Source organism: Heterodontus francisci, chromosome 15 (assembly GCF_036365525.1).
Source record: "Heterodontus francisci isolate sHetFra1 chromosome 15, sHetFra1.hap1, whole genome shotgun sequence".
NCBI classification, from domain to species: Eukaryota; Metazoa; Chordata; class Chondrichthyes; order Heterodontiformes; family Heterodontidae; genus Heterodontus; species Heterodontus francisci.
Window position 1 is genome coordinate 11,908,987 of NC_090385.1, and position 26,706 is coordinate 11,935,692.

General features: G+C 41.5%; 1 protein-coding gene across 5 annotated transcripts in view; it reads left to right on the forward strand.

Moving 5' to 3' along the window:
- The window catches only part of fmr1 (fragile X messenger ribonucleoprotein 1), a 96,105-nt gene that overhangs the window by 60,677 nt on the left and 8,722 nt on the right, over positions 1-26,706 (forward strand). For all 5 annotated transcript variants that reach the window (XM_068047107.1, XM_068047108.1, XM_068047111.1 and 2 more), the window contains 4 exons: positions 6,773-6,943; positions 12,716-12,794; positions 12,879-12,988; positions 18,261-18,347. In XM_068047107.1, coding sequence (XP_067903208.1) covers positions 6,773-6,943; positions 12,716-12,794; positions 12,879-12,988; positions 18,261-18,347 — 447 coding nt within the window. The remainder of the gene's footprint in view (positions 1-6,772; positions 6,944-12,715; positions 12,795-12,878; positions 12,989-18,260; positions 18,348-26,706) is intronic.

The following is a 26,706-nucleotide window of genomic DNA, read 5'->3' on the forward strand; positions in this document are numbered from 1 at the left end:
TACTGGTACAATAGCGGATAGTTAGTGATTTTTTTTTAGTTTGAAGTGTGGGCGTCACTGGCAATATTTTATTGTCAATCCCCAATATGAGCCTTGTCCTTGAACCGTAACAGAGACACCTGCAGTACTGTTAAGTAGGGAGTTCCAGGATTTTGACCCAGCGATGATGAAGAAACAGGGATATATTTCCAAGTCAGGTTGGTGTGTGACCTGGAGGTTTACTTGAAGGTTTTGGTGTTCTGTTCACCTGCTGCCTTTGTCCTTCGAGGCAGTAGTGGTCACGGATTTGGAAGGTCCTGTTAAAGAAGCCTTGATGCGTTACTGTAGTGCATCTTGTAAATGGTACAGACTGCGGCCACAGTGGTGGTGCAGGGAATGAATATTTAAGTTGGTGGATGTGATCACAGTCAAGCTGGCTGCTTTGTCCGGGATGGTGTTGAGCTGCACTCATCCAGGCAAGTGGAGAGTTTTCCATCGCACTCCTGACTTGTGCCTTGGAGACAGTGGTGAAGGCTTTGGGGAGTTGAGGTGAGTTACTCGCCACAGAATTCCCAGCCTCTGACCTGCTCTTGTAACCACAGTATTTCTGTAGCTGGTGCAGTTAAATTTCTGGTCAATGATGACCCCAGGATATTGACTTTTGCAGATTCAGCGATGGTAATGCCAGTGAATGTCAAGGTTAGATGGTTAGACTCTTGTTGGAGATGATCATTGTCTGGCATCTGTGTGGCGCGAATGTTACTTGCTACTTAGCAGCCCAAGCTAAATGTTGTCCAGGTCTTGCTGCATGCAGGCAGGGACTGCTTCAGTATCAGAGGAGTTAGAATTGGAACTAAACACCACAAGCATCAGAGAATATCCCCACTTCTGACCTTATGATGAAAGGAAGATCATTGATGATGCAGCTGAAGATGGTTGGGCCTAGGACACTACCCTGAGGAATTCCTACAGCAGTGTCCTAGGACTGAGATGATTGACCTCCGACAGCCACAACCATCTTACTTTGTGCCAAGTATGACTCCAACCAGTGGAAAGTTTTCCCCTTGATTCCTAATGACTTCAGTTTTACTAGGGCTCCTTAATGCCACACTCGCTCAAATAGTGCCTTGATATCAAGTGCAGTCACTCTTACCTCATCTCTGGAATTCAGCATTTTTGCCCATGTTTGGATCAAGGCTGTAATGAGATCTGGATTTGGGTTGCCCTGGTGAAACCCAGACTGAGCACCGGTGAGCAGGTTATTGGTGAGTAAGTCCTGCTTTAGAGGTCTTTGCTGATGATTGAGAATAGACTGCTGGGGTAGTATTTGGCAAGATTTGGATTTATCCTGCTTTTTGTGGACTGGTCTTTGCAGGGCAGTTTTTCAAATTGTATGCTAGATGCCAGTGTTGTAGCTGTAATGGAACAGCTTGGCTAGGGGTGTGGCTGGTTCTGGAGTTACAAGTCTTCACTACAGCTGGGATGTTGTCTGTGCTCTCAGCTGTTTTTTGTTATCATTGTCTTCTGGTGTAGTTTACCCTGGAATCTAGATGGTACTGCCAGTTCTTAGAAGGGAACGCAAGGTTAAATAGTTAGTTGCTGTAGTGTATGAAAGTCCAAAGTATTACTTTGTGTGTACCTACTGCATGGCAGATAATATCCATAGAGAACCTATTGTATCTACATTTCTTATTTAGTACTGGGTGTGGGAAAAGCAGTAACGTGAAAAGGAAATTACCAACCCAAGCCATTGATGTGTAGACCCTTTGTGATTTCTGCAACCACATTCTTCAGGCCAAACAGGAATTTGGATTGTAAGAGTGCTTCAAGTCTACATTTAAATTTCCAGTACCACCCCCCACAATCTTGTTTGTCAGCTGATTTGAGAACTAGATTTTTGTTTTTATCTTTACCTCTGATGTCCCCTAAGGATCGATCCTTGGCCTCCTATTTCTCGACTACATGCTATCCCTTGACGAGATTATCTGAAAGCACAACGTTAGTTTTCACATGTGTACTGACGACGCCCAGCTCAACCTCACCACCATCTCTTTCGTCGATTCCACTGTTGCTAAATTATCAGACTGCTTATCTGACATCTGGTGTACTTTGCCCTGGAATCTAGATGAGCAGAGATTTCCTCCAATTAAATATTTGGAAGACTGAAGCCATTGTTTTCAGACACGGCTCCAAACGCCATTCCCTAGCTACTGACACCATCCCTTTGCTTGGCAACAGTCTGAGAGTAAACCAGTCTTTTTGCAATCTTGGTGTCAAATTTGACCACCAAATGAACTTCCAACCACATATTTGCGCCATCATGAAGACCACATATTTCCATCTCTGTAACATCACCCCACTTCACTCTTGTCTCAGCTCATCTGCTGCTGAAACCCTCATTCATACTGTTATGACCACGTGGGTGGTTCCCACTGTTACACTCCGCGCCAAATGTATTTGTATTAAGTGTTTAGCCCCTTTGTGTATCCTTCTGGGTTTTAAAAAAACAGCAAGTCAATTGTTTATTGATCACTATGCCTTATCCCAAAATTGACATAACCTCATTCGCTCACATGCACATACAAGAAACAGAGGAGAGAAAGGGGTGGATGTCTTTTTTTTGTTGGGGAGAAGGGTTAGGATGAACCTGTTGAATTCTGTTGAGACTCAAAGTCCAGATAGTTGCAGGCCTGTGCTGATTGTTGATTTCTCTCTTGATTGAAGGTTTTTCTGGAGTTGGTGAGTCACTGCTAGCTCTCCTTTATGATGTCCAATTTCTTCCAGCAGGGCATGTGCTTGCTGGCTTTCTGGAATGCCAGCAGTTACAAGTGGCTTCTGGCGCTCTCTCTCTCTCTGTCTGTCTGTCTCTCTCTCTCCCCCTCCCGTGTTCACCATGGTGATCACACAATGACCCAGGATGTGGCCACTTTACACCACCTTTGTTTTAGAAGAAGACATTCATTTTTAAGGTAGGGGGCAGGAGGTTGACAGGGGAGTTGAGAAAGAAATTCACCCAGAGGGTGGTTGGAATCTGGAACACACTGCCTGAAGGGGTGGTAGAGGCAGGAACCCTCACAACATTTAAGAAGTATTTAGATGAGCACTTGAAACGCCACAGCATAAAAGGCTATGGGCCAAGTGCGGAAAAATGGGATTAGATTGTGTCTTAACTCACACCAAGTTCCGATCACCTCTGTACTCGCTGAATTGCATTGGCTCCCGATCAAGCAACGTATTGATTTTAAAAATCTCATCCTTGTTTTCAAATCCCTCCGTGGTCTCGCCCCCTCTCTCTCTGTAATCTCCTAGAGCCCCACAACCCTTAGAGATATTTGCACTCATTTAATTCTGGCTCTTGAACAACCTTCTTTTAATCACTGCACCATTGGAGGCTGTACCTTCAGTTGCCCAATCCCTAAGCTCAGGAATTCCTTCCCTCCACCTCTGCGCCTCTCTGTCCTCCTTTAAGATGCTCCTTAAAACAAGCATTTGGTCAATTGACCTAATATCTCCTTACACTGCTTGGTGTCATATTTTGTTTTATAATGTCCTTGTGAAATGCCTTGATTCATTTCATGGTGTTAAAGGCACTTAACAAATATAAGTTGTTGCTGCTTTGGCATATAAGCTCTTCACAAGCTTGTGAATTTAAACATGCACACCAGAGCCAAATTGTGCTGCCCTCTTCACTAATTTGATTTGTATAATCAAGTTCTCCTCTGTGATAAAATGATTTTTAAGGAGTTTTTTTCCTAGCATCCATTCTCAATTCTGCATTCAGTGCATCCATACAGTTTCTTGCTGTAGCAAAAGGGCTCATTTCCTCATCATGGTGGCAAACAACTGCTGATAACTGCTAAACTGATAATTACTGCTCTGCTATGCTTCCAAACTCTTAAACTTGGTGATAAAATCACAGCTGAAGAAGCACTTTCACCTATACGTTGCATTTGATAATTGATAAGTGAACTTCAAAGACCACCATCTCAGATCTGCTAAATTTTGCTACTTTGTAATTATTTGGTTCAAACAGAGTTAGAAGCAATTTCAATATTTGTATTTATTTTATGCCTTCTGTTGTGAACGCACTTGGGTACAATGAATAGTGTAAAAGATATCACTTTGAATCTTGGTACAAAAGCAAAATACCATGGATGCTGGAAATACTCCACATCAGGCAGCATCTTGAGAGAGAAACAGAGTTAACGTTTCAGGTCTGTGACCTTTCATCAGAACTTCCCCATCATATATGATAGTGGATGGTGTTAGCTTGAGAAGGGGGCACCTTGCAGAGGAAGTGTCAGCAGGTTGTCATTTTTAGTGAACTGATAAAGACATTCTTTATACTTGAGTCAACAGGGGTGAGCACTAGCAATGTTCCCTCATTGCAATGTAGAGGTAGCTAAGCAATCTGGTTAACAGTTCTGGTAAAAGGTCATGGCCGGAATTTTACGCTGGGCGGACAGTAGCCGGATTCCAACGTAAATGTCAGTGTCGATCCCGCACCCGCCCAGCCTGGGGATCCATCCCGTATTTTACGGATCCCCCGGCTTTAATTGGCCCGAGGCGGGACTTCCACCCACTTGAGGGAGGAGGTCCCGCCTCAGTGAGCTGCCGGCCAATCAGCGGGTCGGCAGCTCTTAGTCTCAGCAGCGCCACCTGGAGCGGTGGCCACTGCTGAGACTGCAGCCCAGCCGACGGAGGAGGACGCAATGGAACCGGGACAGAAGGTAAGTTCAGGCAGCCTCACCAGGGGAATCGGTCGTGCCCTGGTGAGGCTAGGGTGGTAGTTTGGGGGGAGGGGAGCGTCTTGGATCTCGGGGTTGGGTTGGCAGGCGGGGGCAGCCCTCAATCGGGCACCCTGTGCCCAATTGCCAGGCTAAACTTGGTCGGAGGCGGAATCGGAGCGGTTAGGCCTCCCGGAGCCTGCCGCTCAATTTTACGTCACCCCCACGCCACCATCTGACCCGCTGGGGCGGCGCAAAATTCCGGCCCATAGATCTGAAATGTTAACTTTGTTTCTCTCTCCACAGATGCTGCCAGGCCTGCTGAGTATTTCCAGCATTTTCTTTTTTTTATTTACTTAGAATCTTGGATGGTTTGATGTAAAATACTATATGAAAAAATATCAGATGGGCATTGAAACTAAGCCTAACGAACTTGAAAAGGGTTTATCGAAGCTAGGCGACAATGGAACTGATGCGTGTCTGATGAGGATTTGGGTCTACAGAGTTCAGGTTTAGCTGAAAGGGTGGAAACGAAGAGAGCATTGGTCAATCGGTCGTCAAGATGATGGTGTGGCTGAGGGTTTCAGCAGATTTGAGAGGGAGATATGGGTGCAATGGTCAGCTGTTTCAGAGATAGAAGAGGACAGTCTTTGAGACTGACTGGATGTGTGGTTGATACCTCAGCCCAGGGTCAAAGGTTGTGCTGAAATTACACACTTCCTGGCTCAGCCCAAGTGAACAGCCAGGGCAATTTGATGGAGTCAGCACCAGCGATTCATTGAGGTCCTGGTGAGAAGCAAATAAGACCCCTTGAGAGTAATTTCTGATTAGCCACCCATTATACACCCCGCCCTTTTTTTCCCTATGGAAAACTCGGTGCATAACAGGGAACTCATCCAATATCTCCCATTTTACACCCTTACCGAAGTTAAAAGTACTCTCAATTTTGTCGTTTGTTGACCTGCAACATGTTTTGATTCATTCAGGATTTGATGGCAGGTGGGCACTTGGACATTACAGCAGCAAAACTTTACCCAGAGGGTTAGAATGTGCAACTTGTAGTTGAGGCAAATAGCATAGGCGCATTTAAGGGGAAGCTAGACAAGTACATGAGGAAGAAAGGAAGAGCAGCATATATGCTAGTAGGGTGGGAGGAGGCACATTTGGAGCAAAACACTGGCGTAAACCAGTTGGCCAAATAGTCTGTTTCTGGTGCATTTTCAAGCGGACGTAATGAAGAATCACATAGATGCAGTAATCTAGTCGTAACAAAATAACATACTGATTTTGTGACACTTTTCAGTTATTTCATGTCTCTGACCTCTTTCTCCAAATTCCCAGTTTCTCTTGCAGCTTTTCCTTCCAGATGAATCTAATTTGCTTTATTTCTGATGTACTGGCGCATTCTCCTTTCTAACTATTGTTGTCATACTGCATCTGTCTTGCTCCTTATTCATCGAAGCTTGAATTTTTCTTTTACCCATTTCAGATTCCTCTATCTCTCAAAGCCCTTCTGGTAATCTTTGCTTCTCTGCTAATCTGGATTCCTTTCTTTTCCTTCCCTCTCCTCAGCTACTGCAATTTTTAAAAACTTATGAAACCACCTGTTTTGGGATTGATGCTGATTCAAAGATTGGGCAGAAGTGGGAGGAAGAAAACTGATTTGCCAGTTCCAACATCCCTGTTTTGGATAAAGACAAGAAACTGTTTGTTTACCTTTTACTCAGACTTCTTAGCAATACTATAAGTTTCCTGACCAGAATAAGATGTCGCTGAGAAAAAAAAAATTACTATTTAATAGAGAGAGAAGTGAGTAATAACAGAAATACACTATGTAAAGTTAACTTATAAGTAAAAGAATTTTCTTTGCAACTTGTAGCTGGAGTGGATTCAAACCCACATTTTTATTGCTACTGTTGACAGCTTGTTTCAACTGAAAAGTTGGGAATAAAGGGAAGTTTTTTTTATTTGTTTTGCCATAACAGTTTTCCAGGTTGAATGTTGTAAGATGATGCTGCAGTATCTCTAGTAATGTAATATCTGCTGTGCTTGTTTTAACTTTGCAGAGCTCTCGACAGCTTGCTTCACGCTTCCATGAACAGTTCATTGTACGAGAAGATCTCATGGGCCTCGCCATCGGTACACACGGAGCCAACATCCAGCAAGCTAGGAAAGTGCCGGGGGTCACTGCTATCGAACTGGATGAAGAGACTTGCACTTTCCACATCTACGGTGAGGTGGGTTCCTTTAGAATCTATTATAAATGGAAATGTGTGTTTCATATTAACATGGGTGGAACTGCTGAGTTTAATTTATTTTAATAAATTCAACACACCAGTTTCAATTGAAGAATATGTTCAAAGAATAAAGCCATTTTTCATTGGTACAAATATATCATCATTTTAAACACCACTGTAACTGCAGTTTCTGAGCTCTTTGTTTTTATGGACCTCTTTGGTGCATGTCATGGATCTTCAGCAGCCATGTATAACGTTTAAATGGGATGAGAGGGCTGTCTGATGAGAGATTGAATGAGGCCTATAGCTGGTGGAGTTTTGAAGAATGAGAGGTGATCTCATTGAAATGTATAAAATTGGCAGGATAGCTCCTGAAAGGCTGTTTCCCCTAGCTGGAGAGTCTAGAACTAGAGGGTCACAGTCTCAGGATAAGGGGTCAACCATTTAGGATTGAGGAGGAGGAGAAATTTCTTCACCGAGATGATTGTGAATCTTTGGGATTCTCTATCCCATAGAACAGTGGATGCTCAGTCAATATTTAAGACTGAGATCAGTAGATTCTTGGACACCAGGTGTATCAAGGGAAATGGGTATAGTGCAGGAAAGTGGAATTGAGGTAGAAGATCAGCCATGATCTTCTGGAATGGTCTTTTGGGGTGGCGCAGTGGTTAGCACCACAATCTCACAGCTCCAGCGACCCAGGTTCAGTTCCAGGTACTGCCTGTGCGGAGTTTGCAAGTTCTCCCTGTGACTGCGTGGGTTTCCGCCAGGTGCTCCGGTTTCCTCCCACAGCCAAAGACTTGCAGGTTGATAGGTAAATTGGCCATTGTAAATTGCCCCTAGCATAGGTAGGTGGTAGGAGAATTGAGGGAAGGTGGGGATGCGGTAGGGAATATGGGATTAATGTAGGATTAGTATAAATGGGTGATTGATGGTCGGCACAGACTCGGTGGGCTGAAGGGCCTGTTTCAGTGCTGTATCTCTCTATGACTCTATGACCTAGCTCGAGAGGCCATATGGCCTATTCCTGCTCCTATTTCTGATCTTACATCCATATCCCCACTCATTTATATACATTTCAGATACTGATATCAGATTTTCATGTTTAAAATTGCAGTCGATAAACCAGTATTAGAAGCAGAACAAATTAAATTAGTACAAATAGGATTGAGTTGCCTGGGCCTTTTAAGCTGGATTGCAGGTATTAGGGGCTGCCTGTCATCCACAGGTTACAATTTGGGTACTACTGATAGGAAAATTTGTAGGATACTTAGAGAAGTTTTGAGGTGTGTAGCATCCAATAGGATTCAAATTATGTACGATTAAATTGGCTTTAAAAGAGACAGTTCATTCAGAATACTTGTACCCGACCCCAGCTCTATTTAGAAAATGCTTTCATATGGAGCCCATCAATTTTAGTCAGTCTTCTCTTAAATTAACTACTTTAACTAGCTTATAGGATCATAGGAAATAGGAGCAGGAGTAGGCCATTTGGCCCATTGAGCCTGCTCCACCATTGAAGCAGATCATGGCTGATCATCCACCTCTATGCCATTTTTCCCCACTGTCCCTATAACCCTTGATAGTATTCAGAAATCTGTTGATTTCTGTTTTGAACATGCTCAACAATTGAGCTTCCACAGCCCTCGGGTAGAGAATTACACGGATTCACCACCCTCTGAATAAAGCAATTCCTCCTCGTCTCAGTCTTAAATGGCCTGCCACTTATTCTGAGACTGTAACCCCTTGTTCAAGACTCACCAGCCAGAGGAAACATCCTATCCACATCCACCCTGTCACGCCCTGTAAGAATTTTGTAAGTTTCAATGAGATCACCTCTCATTCTTTGAAACGCCAGAGAATACACGCCCAGTTTCTGCAATCCCTCCTCATAAGACAATCCCACCATCTCGGAGATTAGTCTGGTGAACTTCTGTTGCTGGCAAGTATGTCCTTCCTTAGATAAGGAGACCAAAACTGTACACAGTATTCCAGGTGTGGTCTCACCAATGCTTTATACAGTTGAAACAGCTTTGCTGTTTTGTGTTAATATGACCCATTGAACAAATGAAGTGAATTTGGGGGGAGTAAGGGGGATACTCTGAATAAAAAGTATGAATCTATTGATGTTTTATATTCATGCCCATGTTACCTCTAGACTTGACTATTCCAACGCACCCCTGGCTGGCCTCCCACATTATATCCCCCACAAACTTGAGGTCATCCAAAACTCTGCTGCCCATGTCCTAAATTGCACCAAGTCCTGCTCATCAATCATACCTGTGCTCATTGACCTACATTGGTTCCTGGTCAAGCAACACCTTGATTTTGAAATTTTCATCCTTGTTTTCAAATCCCTTCATGGCCTGGCCGCTCCCTATCTCTGTAATTTCCTCCATCCCCACAACCCTCCAAGATATCTGTGCTCATCTGATTCTGGCCTTCAGCTGCCTAGGCCCTAAGCTCTGAAATTCCCTCCCTAAACCTCTCCAACTGTCTACCTCTCTTTTTCTTTAAGGCACTTCTTAAAACCTATCTCTTTGACCAAGTTTTTGGCCATCTGCCCTAATGTTGCCTTATGTGGCTCGGTGTCTAATTTTGCTTTATAATCCTCATGTAAAGCACCCTGGGACGCTTTATTGCATTAAAGGCACAATATAAATATAAGTTGTGGAACTTGGCCAACTTCACTGGTCAAATTCTCTCAGCTCTTGTTTGCATTGTTGTTTTTTTAATTGTTTGTTTGTGGGATATGTGTGATGCTGGCAAAGCTACCTTTTATTGCCTATGCCTGGTTTATCCCTGAAGGTGGTGGTGGACCACCTACAACTGCTGCAGTCCCTGTGATGATGTTTCCACGATGTTGGGGAATTACAGGACTTTGACTCGGTGATGTTCAAAAGGGATGAAGATGTGTGTCAAGGTCAGGCTGGTGTATGTTAAGGGACTTTGGATGTGATTGCAGCCCCACTAGTATTGCTGCTCTTGTCCTTCTTGGTGTAGAGGTTGCAGTGAAGAGAGGGCCTATTGAAGTAAACCTGATGTGGCATCGCAGGACTCCATCCTGGGGGAAATAGGGGAGGATGGGAGTGGGGGTAAGACTAATGAGACTAATCCAGTCCAGCATGAAGCCTTGGGGGATCGTCAGCTGGCATAACAGCAATGCAGAAGCCTAGAACCCTTTGACCTGTTGACTGAAGAAGGAGGCATGGTAGCAGGAGCAAATTTTATTTTGTAGGATTTCTTGTCAAAGCACATACTCCTCTGTTGGTTTATGTAATCTTTAAGCAATGCAGTGGTTGAAAAAGCACAAGTAGAATAGTTCATAATTTTAAAACTGAAGATTGTAGAAGTGTACCGATCAGTCAGCATTTGTGTCGGGTTTCAGCATGACTAGAATTGATGAATAGTAGATGTTGCAGTGCAGTTCAATTAGGACTGATTGCTTCTCCAGCTATGCTTAGAGTCATTTATTTATAACATGGAAGGAGACCATTTGGCCCATCGAGTCCATGCCGACTCTCCACGGAGCTATGCAGTCAGTCCCACTCCCTGGCTCGATCCCCATAGCCCTGCAAGTCTAGGTTACCGATTTCAGTTCTTCCTTGGTCAAGACCACGTGGGCAGACAGCAAATTAAGCTTTAAATTCTTCATTAGCACTTTGAGAAAAAATTCCCATCAATCTCATGTTGCTGTACAATATACACAATATATAAAAGGCAAGTATCATTGATTAAATGTTGTCCCTGAGCCAGGAGGTTTAAAACACGATCTAGGACTTAAGCACGTAATCTAGGTTGTTACTTCAGTGTAGGTGACTGCTGCATTACCTGAGATGCTTTCCATCAAACAAAGAATAAAACCAAGATCTGGTCTTGCCTGTTCACGTGGATGTTGAAGATTCCATGGTACTATTTAAAAACAAGCAGGAGGTTCTCTTGGTGTCTTAACTAACATTTAGTCAACACTACCAACAACTGATCATTTATCCCACTGCCGTTGTGGGATCCAAAATGGCAATAGTATTGTTGACAAAACTCCCACTACCTTGGCATATTTGAGAGAGATGAGATAAGGCACATTATAAATAAATGCAAGTCTTTTACTTGTCCATTTTTTTAGGATATATTTTTGCTTTAATTATGCAAGTAAATTGCCTGGAATGTGCAAATTGAAACCAGTAGATTTTCTCAGTTGTAATGCGCACACTAATTAGGGAGGTGGAAAAGAGAAATGGGGGAAAAATAGCAATTTAATAACAATGCACACAGGCACACTAATCAGTAATTGATTTTGTGTTTTATATTGGTGAAAACTTCAGTATCTTGCCATTGAATATTGTTGATTTAATTTTTCAGAACTCAGTTTTGTCAGGACGCATAATGCAACTGTTAGTTTTTTTTAATGCATCATTTAATGTTGCTTCCCTTGAGGAATAGTCTGGATCTTTTCTGCAAAGAGCATTGAAATTCAATCTATTTGATTCCCTGTTGGATTAAACTTTGTTCTTAGTTTTGTGTTTCCCTCCATTCAAACCATTGAGCTCTTGGTAAATTGAAATTACTTGTGCAGAGAAATGTGATCCTATTTGCCTGATCTTAAGAGCATTGATAAGCTACAGGCAGTTGTGGTTGGTGAGTCCTACTTTATTTGCATTAGGCTATGAAAATTCTTCATTTCAGGTTCCTACCTAAGATAGCTTCCAACAGAAAGTTACTGTTTACCCATCTCCGACTGAATTGACAATGGAGTGTATATATCATTATGTCAATACTGAAAGGTCTTTATCCTCTTACAGTTTATAAATGCCACCTCTTTGGGACACGGGCTGTAATCTCAGTAAGGTACTTGACAAACAGTTGCATTAATATATTTTATTTGGCTAAATTCTAGTAGGTATGAAACTTTTCCGATAAGTATCATTCCATTAGGTTTTGAATTTGTTAATCCTATGAATTTATAAACAATATTTGAAGGTTAGGTACTTTCTCGCACCCAATACTGCATTATCGATATTTCACCTAAAAATTATTTGCTACTAGGCGATATGTTTCGATTGCAGGTGTTTTATCACAATCAGAAAGTCTGCTATTCTAACCCCCTCCCCACCCCCCAGCCAATGCAGCTAGTTTAGAATCATATGCTATGTGGAGGAAGAAAGGGAGTTTTTCTGGCTTTGTAAAGTCTTCTATGAATGAAAACACTCCCCACATAGTGATGTCACAGTGCCCTTAATCCTGCTATATTTATATTTATACATAGTTAAATTTATTATATTTTTTTATCTTCCTCCTCTGGGAAAGAACTCATGCACCTTTAAACAACATAGGGTGGGAGAATCTTGGCATTATGACATCAAAACTGTCTTTAAGGTACTTTTTTTTATGTTGACCTTCCCATTGGGGCTTGCTCCTTTATTATGTAGAGGATGGTTTCATTTGAAAAATGAGGAAGCCCTTTCAAGGTAAGTAACTTACCTTCTGTATCTGCATGAGTATTTCCCATTTTCAAATAGATTTGCGAGGTTTTATAATTTCCATGTCTGCCTACATGTCTCCTTAAGCAAGTTATTGGAAGGTGAACCCCTAGCACCTTACACAGCAAGGAACCAATGTTTTCAGTACAGAAGGGAGCGAATTGGCAAAAAAAAAATTCAAATTGCATTGCAGTGTAACTTTATACAGAAATGGTAACATTAATATCATTAATTTAGTTGAAATTAATGTTTTCTCTAGGCGACATTCTTCCTTTAATATCAATCTGATTTATAGGACCAGGAGGCAGTCAAGCAGGCCAGAAATTATCTCGAGTTTACAGAAGACTCTGTCCAAGTACCGAGGAATCTAGTAGGTAAGCCCATCATAAGAAATGCCCTTGAGTAAATATTATTCATTATTGAACTTATAAAATGGAACTGACCCATTCCTTCTCCAGGAAAAGTAATAGGCAAAAACGGGAAGCTCATACAAGAAATTGTAGACAAATCGGGAGTTGTCCGAGTGAGAATTGAAGGAGACGGTGATAAAAAGATTCCACGGGAAGAGGTGTGTTGTGCTTTTGTTATAGTTCAATGCATAATGTACTGCAGCTTGTTATTGAAGAAGATGTATCTGATCGAAGTATGATTCACTCGCCGAAGTCCAGTTACCAGACCCCAGATATATTCCCCACCCTCCACCTCCCTCAGGATCTGATGACCACCCCTCTCAGTGCTTCGGAGCCTGACACTTTTGTTGGTGCTGTCCATTTGGCATCTGCTTCCCACCTTCCCCCCCCCCCACCCCACTGTTAAGCCCCCAGGAATCATCTAGTAACCTAAACCCCACAATTTCCAGTAAATCAAACCCCACCTTCCACTCACTTGGTTATCACCATCCCAGGTTTCACCATAATGGTACTGTGGAACCCAACACCACACCCCAATGCTATTGAAGCCTAGCCCCTTGTATATGCTACTAAACCTGGCAGAGGTATTGCTAAACTCAACATACCTGTCTCCAATCTGTTACTTGTTGCCCCCCATCTTCTGAGTATCATTTTTTTTTGAAGTGAGATAAAGATTAAATGCACAGGTAAATTCACACAATAATCAAGGCTTCTCACACAGGTTTTGCAGAAAAATGGAAGGAGTTGTGGAACTTAAACTCAAACACCAATTAAAAAGTTGCAGAAAACTGCAACAGGATCTGACTTTTCCAGTTGTCAGAAATCAGTGTCCCTCATAATACCTGGCATATCGTCACTATCGTTCTAAAACAGCATATACCTAATGCCACAGGAAATACTCGTGATTTTTTTTAAAACTCACCTCCACTGTACATTTGCTTCTCTGGGTTACATCTTTGGTAAATTGAGATTTCTGGCTCAAACTAAATAAAGCAAAGTACTCTGAAATATCACCAAATATCAGAGCTGGAATGTCTGCAGTTTCGTAATTGATTTGTATGAGCTCACCCAGTGTTTAGCGTCAAAGAGAGATACAGCACCAAAACAGGCCCTTCGTCCCAACGAGTCCGCGCCAACCATCAACCATCCATTTATACTAATCCTACATTAATCCCATTTTTTTCCCCCTCTCTCATCCCCACCTTCCCTCAATTTTCCTACCACCTACCTACACTAGGGGTATTTTTTTACAATGGCCAATTTACCTATCAACCCGCAAGTCTTTGGCATGTGGGAGGAAATCAGAGCACCCGGAGGAAACCCACATGGTCACAGGAAGAACTTGCAAACTCCGCACAGGCAGTACCCAGAACCGAACCCGGGTCGCTGGAGCTGTGAGGCTGCGGTGCTAGCCACTGTCCCATACTTAACAGCAATTAGATTTTGTTTCTTAGATAAGTACACCTACCCTTTAAGAAGATTAATGCATTACATGGCATGTTTCTGTCCTTACAAAGCAGTGATATCTCTGACTTGCTGAGAGCAGTGCCACAAGAGGTTTGCCAGGATGAAATTAAAAGGCCTGAGCTGGTACACGTCATTACGCTACATCTTGGAAAGGTATCACTCCTGAAAGTGTGGACTCTGTGGCATCGCATCTCAAGTGTCATGCCTCAGAGGTCACCCTTCCAAAGCATCACGTGTCCATAGAACAAAACAATCATAAATGGCTCAAATAACCCCTTTTTTATCAAATCACCAATTAAATATCTAATTAACTCAATCAAAATGTCCCAATGACAGAAAAGTAACAACAGAAAATCATACAAACCCTTTTTTTTCCCCTAAAGTTTTCACTCTTGAACCAGTAAGTGCAAGTAACCACTCAATAATAAAGTGGGACCTAAATTGCAGGGCCTTTTCTGCAACAACTGATGGAGATTGTTGAAACTAGCTATATGACTGAACTGAATAAACTGATTTTATTTTTTAATTTACAACTCTGGTGTGAAGAGTTTGTTCTAAACTTTAATAGATACCAGAGAAAAATCTAAACACAGCACAAATTTTTGAGTTATTTCAGCAGTGAAATCACTGGCTTCCAGATTCCTAGCCACAAAATCCATGCCAATTTGCCCCAGGTCCTAGAATTCATCCTTCCCGAAAACTTGGCCCTTTTTGTTGGAGAAATTAAATTAATATCAGGAATAAGCATCACTTCTTTCTTCCTTACTCTCTCATTGTCTCATGTTGTTAGTGATTAGAACCTTTTGTAGTTGTGACCAGGAGCCTTTTCTAACTCAAAAAAACATAGGTGCGATAAATGGTGGCTTTAAAATGTGATTTCTTTTTTTAATTGATGGAAAATTAACATAAGGAAGTCTTATTTTTCCTCTCACTGGTCAACGTGAAATTTATAGAACACAAACTGCAACAGATGTGTAATTAATTGTTTTTCGCAGTCTCACAACATGCATGTTTACAAGATACTCTATAAATTTTGCCTTAAGATTTTGAAATTTGTTCTCTAGTTTTTCATCAAATAATTTTGAAAAGCAACTGAGCAGAAACCGTTAGAAGCTAAAGAAAATATTGCATCAGTACAGCTTATTCAATGGTACTGATACATTCTGGGAAATCAGGTATGCTGCACATGCTCGGAGTGTACAGACAAAATTAATCACAACATCGTAACTCAAGGCAAAAATATTAGGTCTAGACCATGCTTTTCAGAAAGTCTAAGGTCTTTAACTAAACATTCTAATATAAAGTATTAAAAGGACAATTCAGTGGATAAATGTGATCAGGTAACTGCAAAAAAAATGATTTTTAAAGACAAACTCTTATTTTAGACATTAGAAATTTTAGTTATGGGGGTTGAATTTCAAATGAGAAGCTTTGTGGGGAAAATATAGTAAAATATAATCCAGATCCTGCAACCACAGTAATTTTAAATGGATTACCATCATAAAAATGGATATGGAGAAAAATTGACACATGTAGCAAAAGTGCCAACAGGAAGCAAGTCTTTGCGAGCAGGAATTCTGCACAGATGCAAGATTTATAATATATAGGCAGATTTTTTAAAATGATGCCTGTGTTGCGCGTTGCACTTTTCTGTGTGCAAACTTTGTGTCATTTTTATTTTAATATGAAGCCAATCATTTGCAATCTCCAGAGAAGCTCCATGAGCAACAGAGAAAAACACTTGAAGAATGGACAGTTGGCTGTAATTAACATTAATTACACAACAACTATTGTGCATCTGTGTCTGTCACACTGGTATCGATTTTGACTCAAATGTCATATTGATAAAGTTAAAAATCGCAGCTATGCGGGTCACAGGCCTACCAATATGCAAGTGACGTGGGAATGAAAACTGCTGATTATAAATCTACCAAGAGTTTAAAATGGGATGCAAAGCCAATCAAATCATTAAGTGTTCTTTTTTTTTAACAATAATCTTTTTAGATGCCATTTTTCATTTTCTGACTATACTGAGCATCCATTTCTAAAAGTAAGTTTTCTAAACTTAATGTTACAACATTTATAATGAATTGATTAAACTTAGCTCTGCAGTTGCCTTTTGTGACATTTTCCATTGAAGGACTGTTCTTCTAAGAAATATACAGTTTGAGTTCATGAAGCTTCCCAGAACGATCACTCTGCCAACTAAATGAAGCAGCAAAAGTATTCATCAAACTAAACCCCAAGAATGCATGTAAAGCTGTGCATTGCAATTCCTAGAATGCTGTTAAGGGCTGCTGGTCTTCTGAATCAAATGAATGCAACCACATAGAAGTTGCTTCTGACACGAAGGTGAGCCATTCACCGAGATACAGAACTTGTTCCTTAAGCCCTTCCCTCTGCTCAATCTAATTAAGAGTGCGCCTGAAACATGAACAGATCATTAATCTTTACCTCTGAAGTGCAAGTCCCACTGAAGGACTTGAATACATCATCGCAGCCAACACTTCAGATCAGTACCAAGGCAGTGCTGCATTGTCAGAGGTGCCACTGTTCAGATGAGATAGTAAACCACAGCACTGTCTGCTGGTTCAGGTAGTTGTAAAACATCGCATGACGCTATTCAAAGAAGATCAGGAAGTTCTGGTGTCCGGGCCAAATTTCCCTCCTCAACCAATACGACCAAAAACAGAGTAACATAATTTATTCCATTTGCTTGTGGCACCTTGCTGTATGCAAGTTGGCTGCCACGCTTGCATATATAACAAGAGTGATTGAAAATATTTTAACATAGTTGACTCTATATTGGGAGTTCCTTGGGATGTCCTGAGGACATCATATAATTATATAAATAGAAAGCTAATTCTTTGCACAAGAATTGGTTATACTATTTGTGGGTAACTGGTGACCATGGAACTAAATCCTTGCTAGAATCAACAAGAGAGAATGAGAAGCAGTTGGGGGAGGGAGGTGGGGTGAAGTTCACAAAGCTTTCTGCTAATTGCTGTTAGTGAAATCATAAATGCCGTGTAATGTTAGCCAAAAACTTTTCTGTCTGTTTGATTGACCTTGGGCTGAATTTTACCAGCCGCTCGACATCATGGGTCGTGGCGGAGAGGCCCATAAAATGCTAACGGGAGTGGGCCGCCACGACGCGAGAAAGCCCCGCCGGGTATTAGCGGTGCGGCGTGGCCTTCATTAAAATATGGAAATCACAAAAATTAACATGTAAATGACCTTACCTGCTGGCGGCGGCCATCCCACGCCAATGTTATGGCTGTCAATAGCAATTCGCGCGCCTTTGGAACTCCATACGGAGCGTGGCGCACTGATAAAATTCAGCCCCTTGTGTGCTGGATGAAAATTCATAAGTCATGACTTTGCAGGCATGGCTTTATTTGCTTTGAAGGCTCCCTTGTGCACAGTTTGCTGTTTTCCTTTTATTGACTGAAAAAGCTGGAAATGTTTCAGCATTAACAACAGAAATCTATTCTATAAATCAATCTGGTTTAAAAAAGATTTACAGAAATATCAGACTATTCCATCTGTTTTAATTTGGTGGAAATAGAATGAAATGTTCAAGGACTACTTCACAAAAATAACCAAGGCTGCTGGCCTCACCAGGTGGGAAAAATGAATGGAATCACTTGATCTGTCCTCCAAAACACCCGCTAAACATCCAGGAATCTTGCATAATTTAAAAAAACTTCTCAGCTGCCATAACCAGTGGCCCTGGGTGTGTATGTCATGGATTAACAAAGCTTCTTAAATGTGTGCTAAAAAAGCATGAACCATCTGTTTAAAAATAAGATTAAGATTGGTTTACAGCGTGTGTTGCAGTTTGGTCATGAGTGTTTAAACATTTTAGAATTTGTTATAAGTTTTATCCAAAAAATAACTTTCTATTTGAGAGGTTATTTGTATTAAACTGAGGTTTAAATATGATCTAAAAATCACTTTCAGGGCATGGTTCCTTTTGTGTTTGTTGGAACAAAGGAGAGCATAAGCAATGCACGTGTTCTATTGGATTACCATCTGAATTACTTAAAGGTAAGAGCTGAAAGTTCCCTTAACAGGACTGTGCTGATGGTTACTTTTTGAAATTTTAGCTTCTTTAAGTTTCTGTTGTTGACACTTAATGGAGGTGGGAATGTTTTGCTGATATATTGTCAAAAGTGAATAAAGTAGGTCAGATTAATCTCCTTTAACCAAATTTGATTTAACTATTTCCTCTTCTCAGTTTCTATGGTTTACCTGTGTGGATAGACAGTGCTGAAGGGTTTTCCATCCTACTCTGGCCTATCCTTTGCTGACCCCATACGATGTTCCAATGAAGCTCAATGCAAACTAGAGGAACAACATCTCAGCTTTCTACTGGGCACTTATAAAGCCTCCGGTCTCAACACAGCTTAACATGCTTTAAACCTTGAGCACCACTCCCATGGGCGAGCAGGTTCTGTTAGTGGAAGATGGCTGCACCAGAGTCGCTGGGAGTGGAGGAGGAGTAGGCTGCTACTTGGATTGAGGAATCTCCTATTTAATACACTGCCGGCTGGGTGGTCCACACCCTCGGGGTCTACCCACTTTTTTACGCCATGTTCCCAGGCCAAGGGAGACTTCTCCTTGCCTGATTTTTCCATGAGTCCCTCCTTTGCTATATTGCTGAAACCATTTACACCTCCTCTGGACTCATCTTTTGTGTCTTAACTTGTCTTGTTACTGCCGCCTTTTGCTTTGCACTATCACTTTTGTCGTTTAATCACTCCTACCCTTCAGTCTGTCACAGATCTTGCCCTATGTTCTTTCCTCCCCCTTTTCCCTGACTGTATTTTCTAATAACTTTGCCCAAATGAAAGGTCATCGATCCAAAATGCTAACTCTGTTTCTTTCTTCACAGATGCAGCCTGAGCTGCTGAGCTTTTCTAGCATTTTCTGTTTTTATTTCAGGTTTCCGACATCCGCAGTATTTTGCTTTTGCTAAATGACATAACATTTTTGTTGCGCTTTTTTTATTTCTTTATCAGGTATTTGGCTGTATACTTGTATTGAAATCTAACCTCAGTAAATTACCCATTTTTTATCCTAATGTGACTTCTGTTTCCTAACCTTAACTCAATTATATATAGCATAGAGTATAGAAACAAGGAAGTTATGCTAAACCTGTATAAAACACTGGTTCAGCCTCAGCTGGAGTATTGTGTCCAGTTCAGGACACCACACTTTTGGAAGAATGTCGTCAGGTAAACCCCGCATCCGCATTTCGCCGCATGAACATCAAAACTTAAAATTGCAAGCCCCTGACTGGAAGGGCATTTGTCTAGTGCTAGCAGTGTTGGAACAAAAGAGACCCAGTAGTTACTTCCCCAATACACAGAAGTGGTCAGACCAGTTTTAGTCTCATGACTAACTGGCTGTTGCAAAGAATTTGAACTTCCAACAACAGATTTTGAAGAGACTGTGCCACATAAGTAGCTACTCACATGACTAACCTGCTGGGCTACCTGGGAGTTTTTTTGCATTTAACTCCCAACAAAGGAATTGGAGCAGAGAACGCCGTGTGCTCATGGACTGAGAACATCTCCTCTCCTGTCTGCCTGCCTCCATCTCTTTCCCACGGAACTGAATCTTGTGAAGACACGTAAACTCAAAGAGAGAACAGTCTCCTACGTGAACAAGGTTTAAGATAAATACTAGACCCCAACGAAATCCAAGACCATATCTTCAATCAAGTACTACAGCAAGTTCGAGAAACAGTAACAAGATATTGCCTCAAACTGTTCTACTTATCTTTTCTTCTCTTTTCTGTCCCTATTTGCGTGTGTAACGTGGGCGCATCATCTATCTGTAGGCGTTAACCGCATTAGAGTTTAAGTTAAAGGTTTAATAAATTTCATCTTCTTTAAACCACAGAAAGCCTGTTTGTGCTCATTTCTTTGCCTTATAATTGGAAAGTTATGAACAAGGATTCACAAAGGGGGAGCTCAAAACATAGTGTGTTTAAAATTAAACCCTGTTACAATAAGACCAGGTGAAGATAGTAACAGACCCCTAGACATTGCGCACCTAGTCGTAACAATATTAAGGCATTAGAGAGGGTGCAGAACAGATTCACAAGAATGATTCCAGGAATGAGGAACTTCAGTTATGTGGATAGGTTGGCGAAGCTGGGTCTGTTCTCCTTGGAGGAGAAGATTAAGAGGTGATTTGATAGAGGTGTTCAAAATCACGAGGGGTCTGGACAGAGTAGATAGGGAGAAACTGTTCCCACTGGCCAAATGATCCAGAACCAGAGGACACTGATTTAAGGTGATTGGCAAAAGAAACAACAGCAGCGTGACAAAAAACATTTTTACCCAGCGAGTGGTTAGGATCTAGAATGTACTGCCTGAGAATGTGTTGGAGGCCGATTCAATCGAGGCCTTCTAAAGAAAACTGGATTATTATCTGAAGAGAAAAAATATGCAGGGTTACTGGGAAAAAGCAGGGGAATGGGATTAGTTGACTTCTTGCAGTGAGCCAGCACAGACATGATGGGCCGAATGGCCTCTGTCTGAGCAGTAACCATTCTCTGATTCTATTCTATGAATTATAAAAAGTCAAAATCCATTATACATTAAAAAGCCATGGGGGTGGTGGCTACGACCTTGCATGTAGCACTTTGCACATCGGTAGGTGGTGCTCAGATAAGGCATTATAAGCTTAAAATGTGGTGCTTCTTTCAAAAAAATTGATTTAAAAGTAAGCAGTGAAGCAAAATGTCCTTGGCAGTCTCCAAGTGATTTTAACACAGTCCTCTAGATGGCTCCAAAGGAGCATCACTTCTGGTTTCTTAAAGATTAGGAAATGCAATAACTACAAATCAAATTTAAACTAGGTCACTCTTATCTTTTAAAAGACACATTTTTTGACTGCACTCTGCTGAGTGTGTGTTCAAGTCCTGCTGTGTTGTTCCACTGGCCACGCACCATCCCACCAAATGCAATGACTCCTCCCACAGTTGTGTTTTTTCAGTCCTGTGGGCTGATCCTAATTCTGTCCCTCACCATGTGTGCTAATGGGCCTGTGAAGCCAATTTTAGCTCAGTCTTGGGAGATTTTTTGAAGTTGCAGTCCATTATCCATCTGGAAAAGATTTGAAATGTTGACCTAAACCCCATCACTTCAAGGAATGTAAACCAGGCCCTTACCCAGCTTCTGCTGTGACAGTTTATTGTCTGCTCCTGAATGTGGTAGTTGTCCTATCTTTGTTGTTCCCACTTGCTTATGTTCTTATGTTAGAACCATAGAAAAATTACAGCACAAAAGGAGGCCATTCAGCCCATCGTGTCTGTGATGGCCAAAAACTAGATGTTCCCGCCCTATCTCCTTTTCCATGACCTCATCTCCAGCAGTCTCCTCTTCCTTTCCTGCTCAAAATCTCCATCCCTTTTTCTTCCTCCCTCTCACTTCTTCCACTTCTGTATGCCTCCATCTCTTCGTTGCCACCTCCATCCTCCCTTTACCATGCTACTCCTCATCGCTGTCTTTCCATTTCCCTGCATTTCCATCCCCTTCTTCCTCTCACCAGTCAGCCTCCCTCTGCCCTCTTCATTTTTGACATCAAACCTCTCACTCCCTCTTCCACATGCTCTTTTCACATTTCGCTTGAACCTTCTCTTTTCCTCTTCTATTCTGAAGTTAACTGATGCTGCCAGTGTTTATCTGATTTGGAGTTTTGCATCCTTTCACAGATGTTAATATACATTTTTTTTCCTGAGGAAAATTGCATCTTCCCTGAATGTTATTTTCCACGTGTTTTAAGGCTGTCACTTGTATGCAAGTCCGTGATGTGAAAATTTACATTAAATAATGAATAAACAACATGAGGGCTACAGCATTTCTAAAAGTAAAATTGAGATTTTTTTTTTCTTTCTCCAATCTGCACCATGGGCTTTCTGCTTCCCTAATTACAAGCTGAGGTTTTTTGGATCGAAAAAAATTCCACCCCCTAATATTCAAACATTAAACACCTGGATCCTCAATAATCTTAGCCCCCTGGTAACCATGTGGGTGTGGTGGCTGAGGCTTCCCTTTGCTATTCTGCATTTTCTCAGTTCAGTTAGGGTAGTTCTTTTGCATATCTTTGTTATCTGAGCGTCAGAAGCAAGTTTGTATGCAGGGTTTGTACTACTGCTCAAGTTCGTCTGATGAGCAAGAGAAGGCATAAATGTATCCTGTTCACAATATGGACCACAATTCCATCACTTGTCCTGTGACCTGTTTCTGTCCTGTAGAGCAGATTCCAGTAAGGAGACATAGACTAAGAAAGCGTTCTTCTCTTCCTACCACTCCCTACCCCATCATTTACTTCCTGCAATTTTCTCCCTTTTTTTTCTCAAGTAGCCATTCTTTTCCTTTGAAGCCAGTAAGAATCAGCAGGCTGTGCTTCCACAGGGGTCATCACAACCGAGCCTGAACCTTTCATTTCCCCGACGTTCATATATAAGTGCGCACTCAGCAGTGTGATGGTCAGCATAGAGAACACTAATGAGTTTTAATTCTTTTCATACTTTGCCCTACCCACATCCTGCAGCCTTAATTGACGGTTGCTGAAATCTGTAAAAATACTACAAATGGATGATTTGTACTTCCTTGCCAGTCGCACACATTCCAGGCATAAGTTTCAAATGAGACCTTTCAGCTGGCTGGATTGACATGAGCTAACTGGGAGTTTCCTAGCTTGTGTGGCTTAGTTACTTATTACCTTAACCAGCTAAATCATTGGGGAGCCTCCTCATTCTCTGGAAGATAAAACAGACCAGAAATATCCTTCAGTGAGGCTGCTGAAGTTATCTGATTTCCCCATCCATTTGTACCACATGTTGTATACAATAAACTACAGATAGTAAGGCTGATGGAAATTTCATCTCACTATAACCTGTGGAAATGGCTGATCGCACACACTTCCTGCACCAGTTATTGTTTTTTTTAATTCTTTCCTGGGCATCGGCGGCAAGGCCAGCATTTGTTGTCCATCCGAATTACCCCTCAGCAGGCGGTGGTGAGCTGCCTTTTTGAACCGCTGCAGTCCATGTGGGTGGGTACACCCACAGTGCTGTTCGGTCAAAATCCTGGAACTCCTTCCTAACGACAGTGAAGGAACGGCGATATAATTCCAAGTCGGGATGGTGTGTGGCTTGGAGGGGAACTTGCAGGTGGTGGTGTTCCCATGCGTCTGCTGTCCTTATTCTTCTAGATGGTAGAGGTTGTGGGTTTCGAAGGTACTGTCGAAGGAGCATTGATGAGTTGGTGCAGTGCCACTTATCAGCCCAAGCCTGAATGTTGTCTAGGTCTAGCTGTATGCAGGCATGAACTACTTCAGTATCTGAGGAGTCGCGAATGGTACTGAACACTATGCAATCTTCATTGAACATCCCCACTTCTGGCCTTATGATGCAGGGAAGGTCATTGATGAAGCAGCTGAAGACGGTTGGGTCTAGGACACTCACCTGAGGAACTACTGCAGTGATGTCCTGGGCTAAGATGATTGGCCTCCAACAATCACAACCATCTCCCTTTCTGTTAGGTATGACTGCAACAATGGAGAAATTTCCTCCGATTCCATTGACGTCAGTTTTGACAGGGCTCCTTGATGCCACACTGGGTCAAATGCTGCCCTGATGTCAAGGGCAGTCACTTGCACCTCCGTGCTGCTTCAAGTGAAATGTGCTGATGCTGAAGGATCAGACATGGTGTGCACATTCTGCCAGCTTTATATTGGGTACAAGTATCAGTGAATATGGAACAGTAACAGATAAATGGAGTTGAGATACAGATCAGGCATGATCTAATTGAATGGCAGAACTGGAATGAGGGCCTGTATGGCCTAATCCTGTTCCTTTGTTCCTAAAGGTCACATCCCTAACTACCTCAAACCTTCCTCATAATTTTGATCAATTTATGGCACCTGGAATTGTGTCTCAAGGAAGTAATATCTGTTCAAAAAGGTAATGTCTTTTCTATTATTAATTGATCAGAGTTGCCACAGGTCTTGTACAGCAACAATACCACCGCATTTAATCTGTACTTTGTCACTCAGCTTAGTAATCTTTGTTGATTTTGTTTTTAAGTACAGATGACTACTGGAAAGCTTAATAGCTTTATCTACCATAACCTCTGGATCTCCTTGCTGATTCCAGTATAGGAAAACTGTTCAGTTTCATGCATATCCCTTCCAATGATTCCTTGTCCCATTTATCCACACTGAGCTGCGTTTGACACAACTGAAAGATCCAGATTTCCTCTGAACTAGCTACATTGTTTCTCCTTATTTGGTCTCCTTCCAGTTTTGCTATCATGTAGGTTTTGCTTACAATGCCTGCATTCAATAGCAAAGACCCAATACCTGTTTCCTCCTGTCCAGGCTGAGCTTTCAAGCTTGAGAAGTTTCTTTTGATAGCTGTTGCCTTTTAAGCCACTTTAAAGCCAATCCTCTATCCAGCGATTATACTTTCATCTCTTGTTCTATAATTCCTTAGAACAAGCAATATAGGACCTATTGAAATCTTCTGAAATCCAAGTACAAACAATTGTCTTTTACTTGACCATTTTATGTCCTCAAAAAAGTGTTGGGTTATTTCAGCATTGTTTCTCCTTCCTAGCATACAACATTTCTTTAATGTTCATCTTCTAGATCCATTAGAATTATTGCAATGGTTTTCCCATATTAAAATTACTGATTCTGTCTTGACACTTTAAGTAATGGAGGTTTAATGACCACTTTCCAGCCCTAAATATCTCCCGAGTTTTTCATGTAATAAGAGCATCTAACCTATTCATAACCACACCATCTGGCATACAAATTCTAGTCGATTTGGATCAGCAGTGGAAAAAAGCTAAACTGTTGTCCATCTGCAGAAGCTTCATTACCAAAATGCCTATTTCTAAGGTTATTGCTAAGACTCGATATGTTATCTGGTCAATGGAAGGGGCAAGTGCAGTTTAATGTTTCATGTCCATTTTGGCACATGTACGTCAGTGGAAGTGGTTCCATATTGTGCCAACCTGAAGAATATTGTCCTGTAGCACTTTTTAATTCTATATCTCCTGTGAACTGATTTGCAACAGGTTGGGCCTTGCAGATCTGTTTGCAGAAAACTGTGCCGAAATTTGTCACTCAATTGATGTTAGTGGATGCATTTCTCTTTCTCATCACACCCCTCCCCCCCAACAGCCCAATTCAGGTAGCCTGAATTATTATCAGCTAAATTAAATTTCAAGAATAAACTGTCCTGCGAGCATTGGTCAAGTCCCAATTTGTAGGATCTGCAGATCCTGCTATGTGTCACGAGAGTTGTGTTTCTTTTTTAAAAAACTAAAAGGTCTGTGTGCCTTTAAGACTGAGAAAAAAGAACTTGCTTTGAACACTGAATGCTGACTTGGTGTTTCAAGTGTGCAGGCTGTAAAACTTGTATCCAAACAACAGGATGATTTATGACTGTCTTGGAATTGGTTGTTGGAGAGTTTCAATTGCTGCTAGAGGCTTGGCAGGAAGACAGTGAAATTCTAATTTCTTCATGAAGTTAAAAGAACTTTGAAGAAGTTGCAAACCTAATGTATGGGAGTTAAAACCCTTGTTGCTGTTTATGCCTGAAGTGAGAGAAAAGACCCAAGAAAGAGGAATTGCTGTAGTGTCTGGAGGAACACTGCTTTGCAGAGAGGAAGTCCCTGCATTTTAAAGGTAACGGGATTTCTACTGCCTCCAGTCTCAAGAATCCCTGCCTCAAGAGTGATTCCTGTTACCCCTGTGTCGTTTTTGGGAGATCCTGAAATATCAAGAAAGTTTCTACTGTTAGACCACCACATCAAAATTCAAGTAGATCTGTTGCTACACCTTAAGCTAAAAGATCTGTGTGACACTTGCTGCGGATGAATTGCCTTGCGTGCCAACCCATCACAGATTGTTTATCAAACTCGCCTGGAGAGACTTCAAATAGTACCTGACTATTCGACTCTGGAACACCTCACTGATCCGTAAATATCCTACCAGAAGTTACAACCCAGTTATTTTATTATTCCTAAGAAGCCGTTGTAAAATCAATACATCTGTTTTCCCCGGTTAACTGTTTAGTTTTTGAATGTATGTGTGTGTGCATGAGGGTTAGGAAGAATAAGAAGTTATAAAATCTTTTCATACATATAGATTTATCTCTATCGTTTAAAACTTGGTTTATTAATAGTTAATTTTGTTGTTGTTTAATGAAACCTGGTTTGGTGTGCTTCATTCTGGGGGTAAATAAAGTGTTTAATTTGGCTAATTTCCAGTAGGTGAGAAACTTTACTAATATGCTGTGACCTTTGGAGTAGTGAGACTGAATTAACAGTGCATTACTCCCGCCTTGGTCGTAACATATGTAATTACAGTTCTGGTG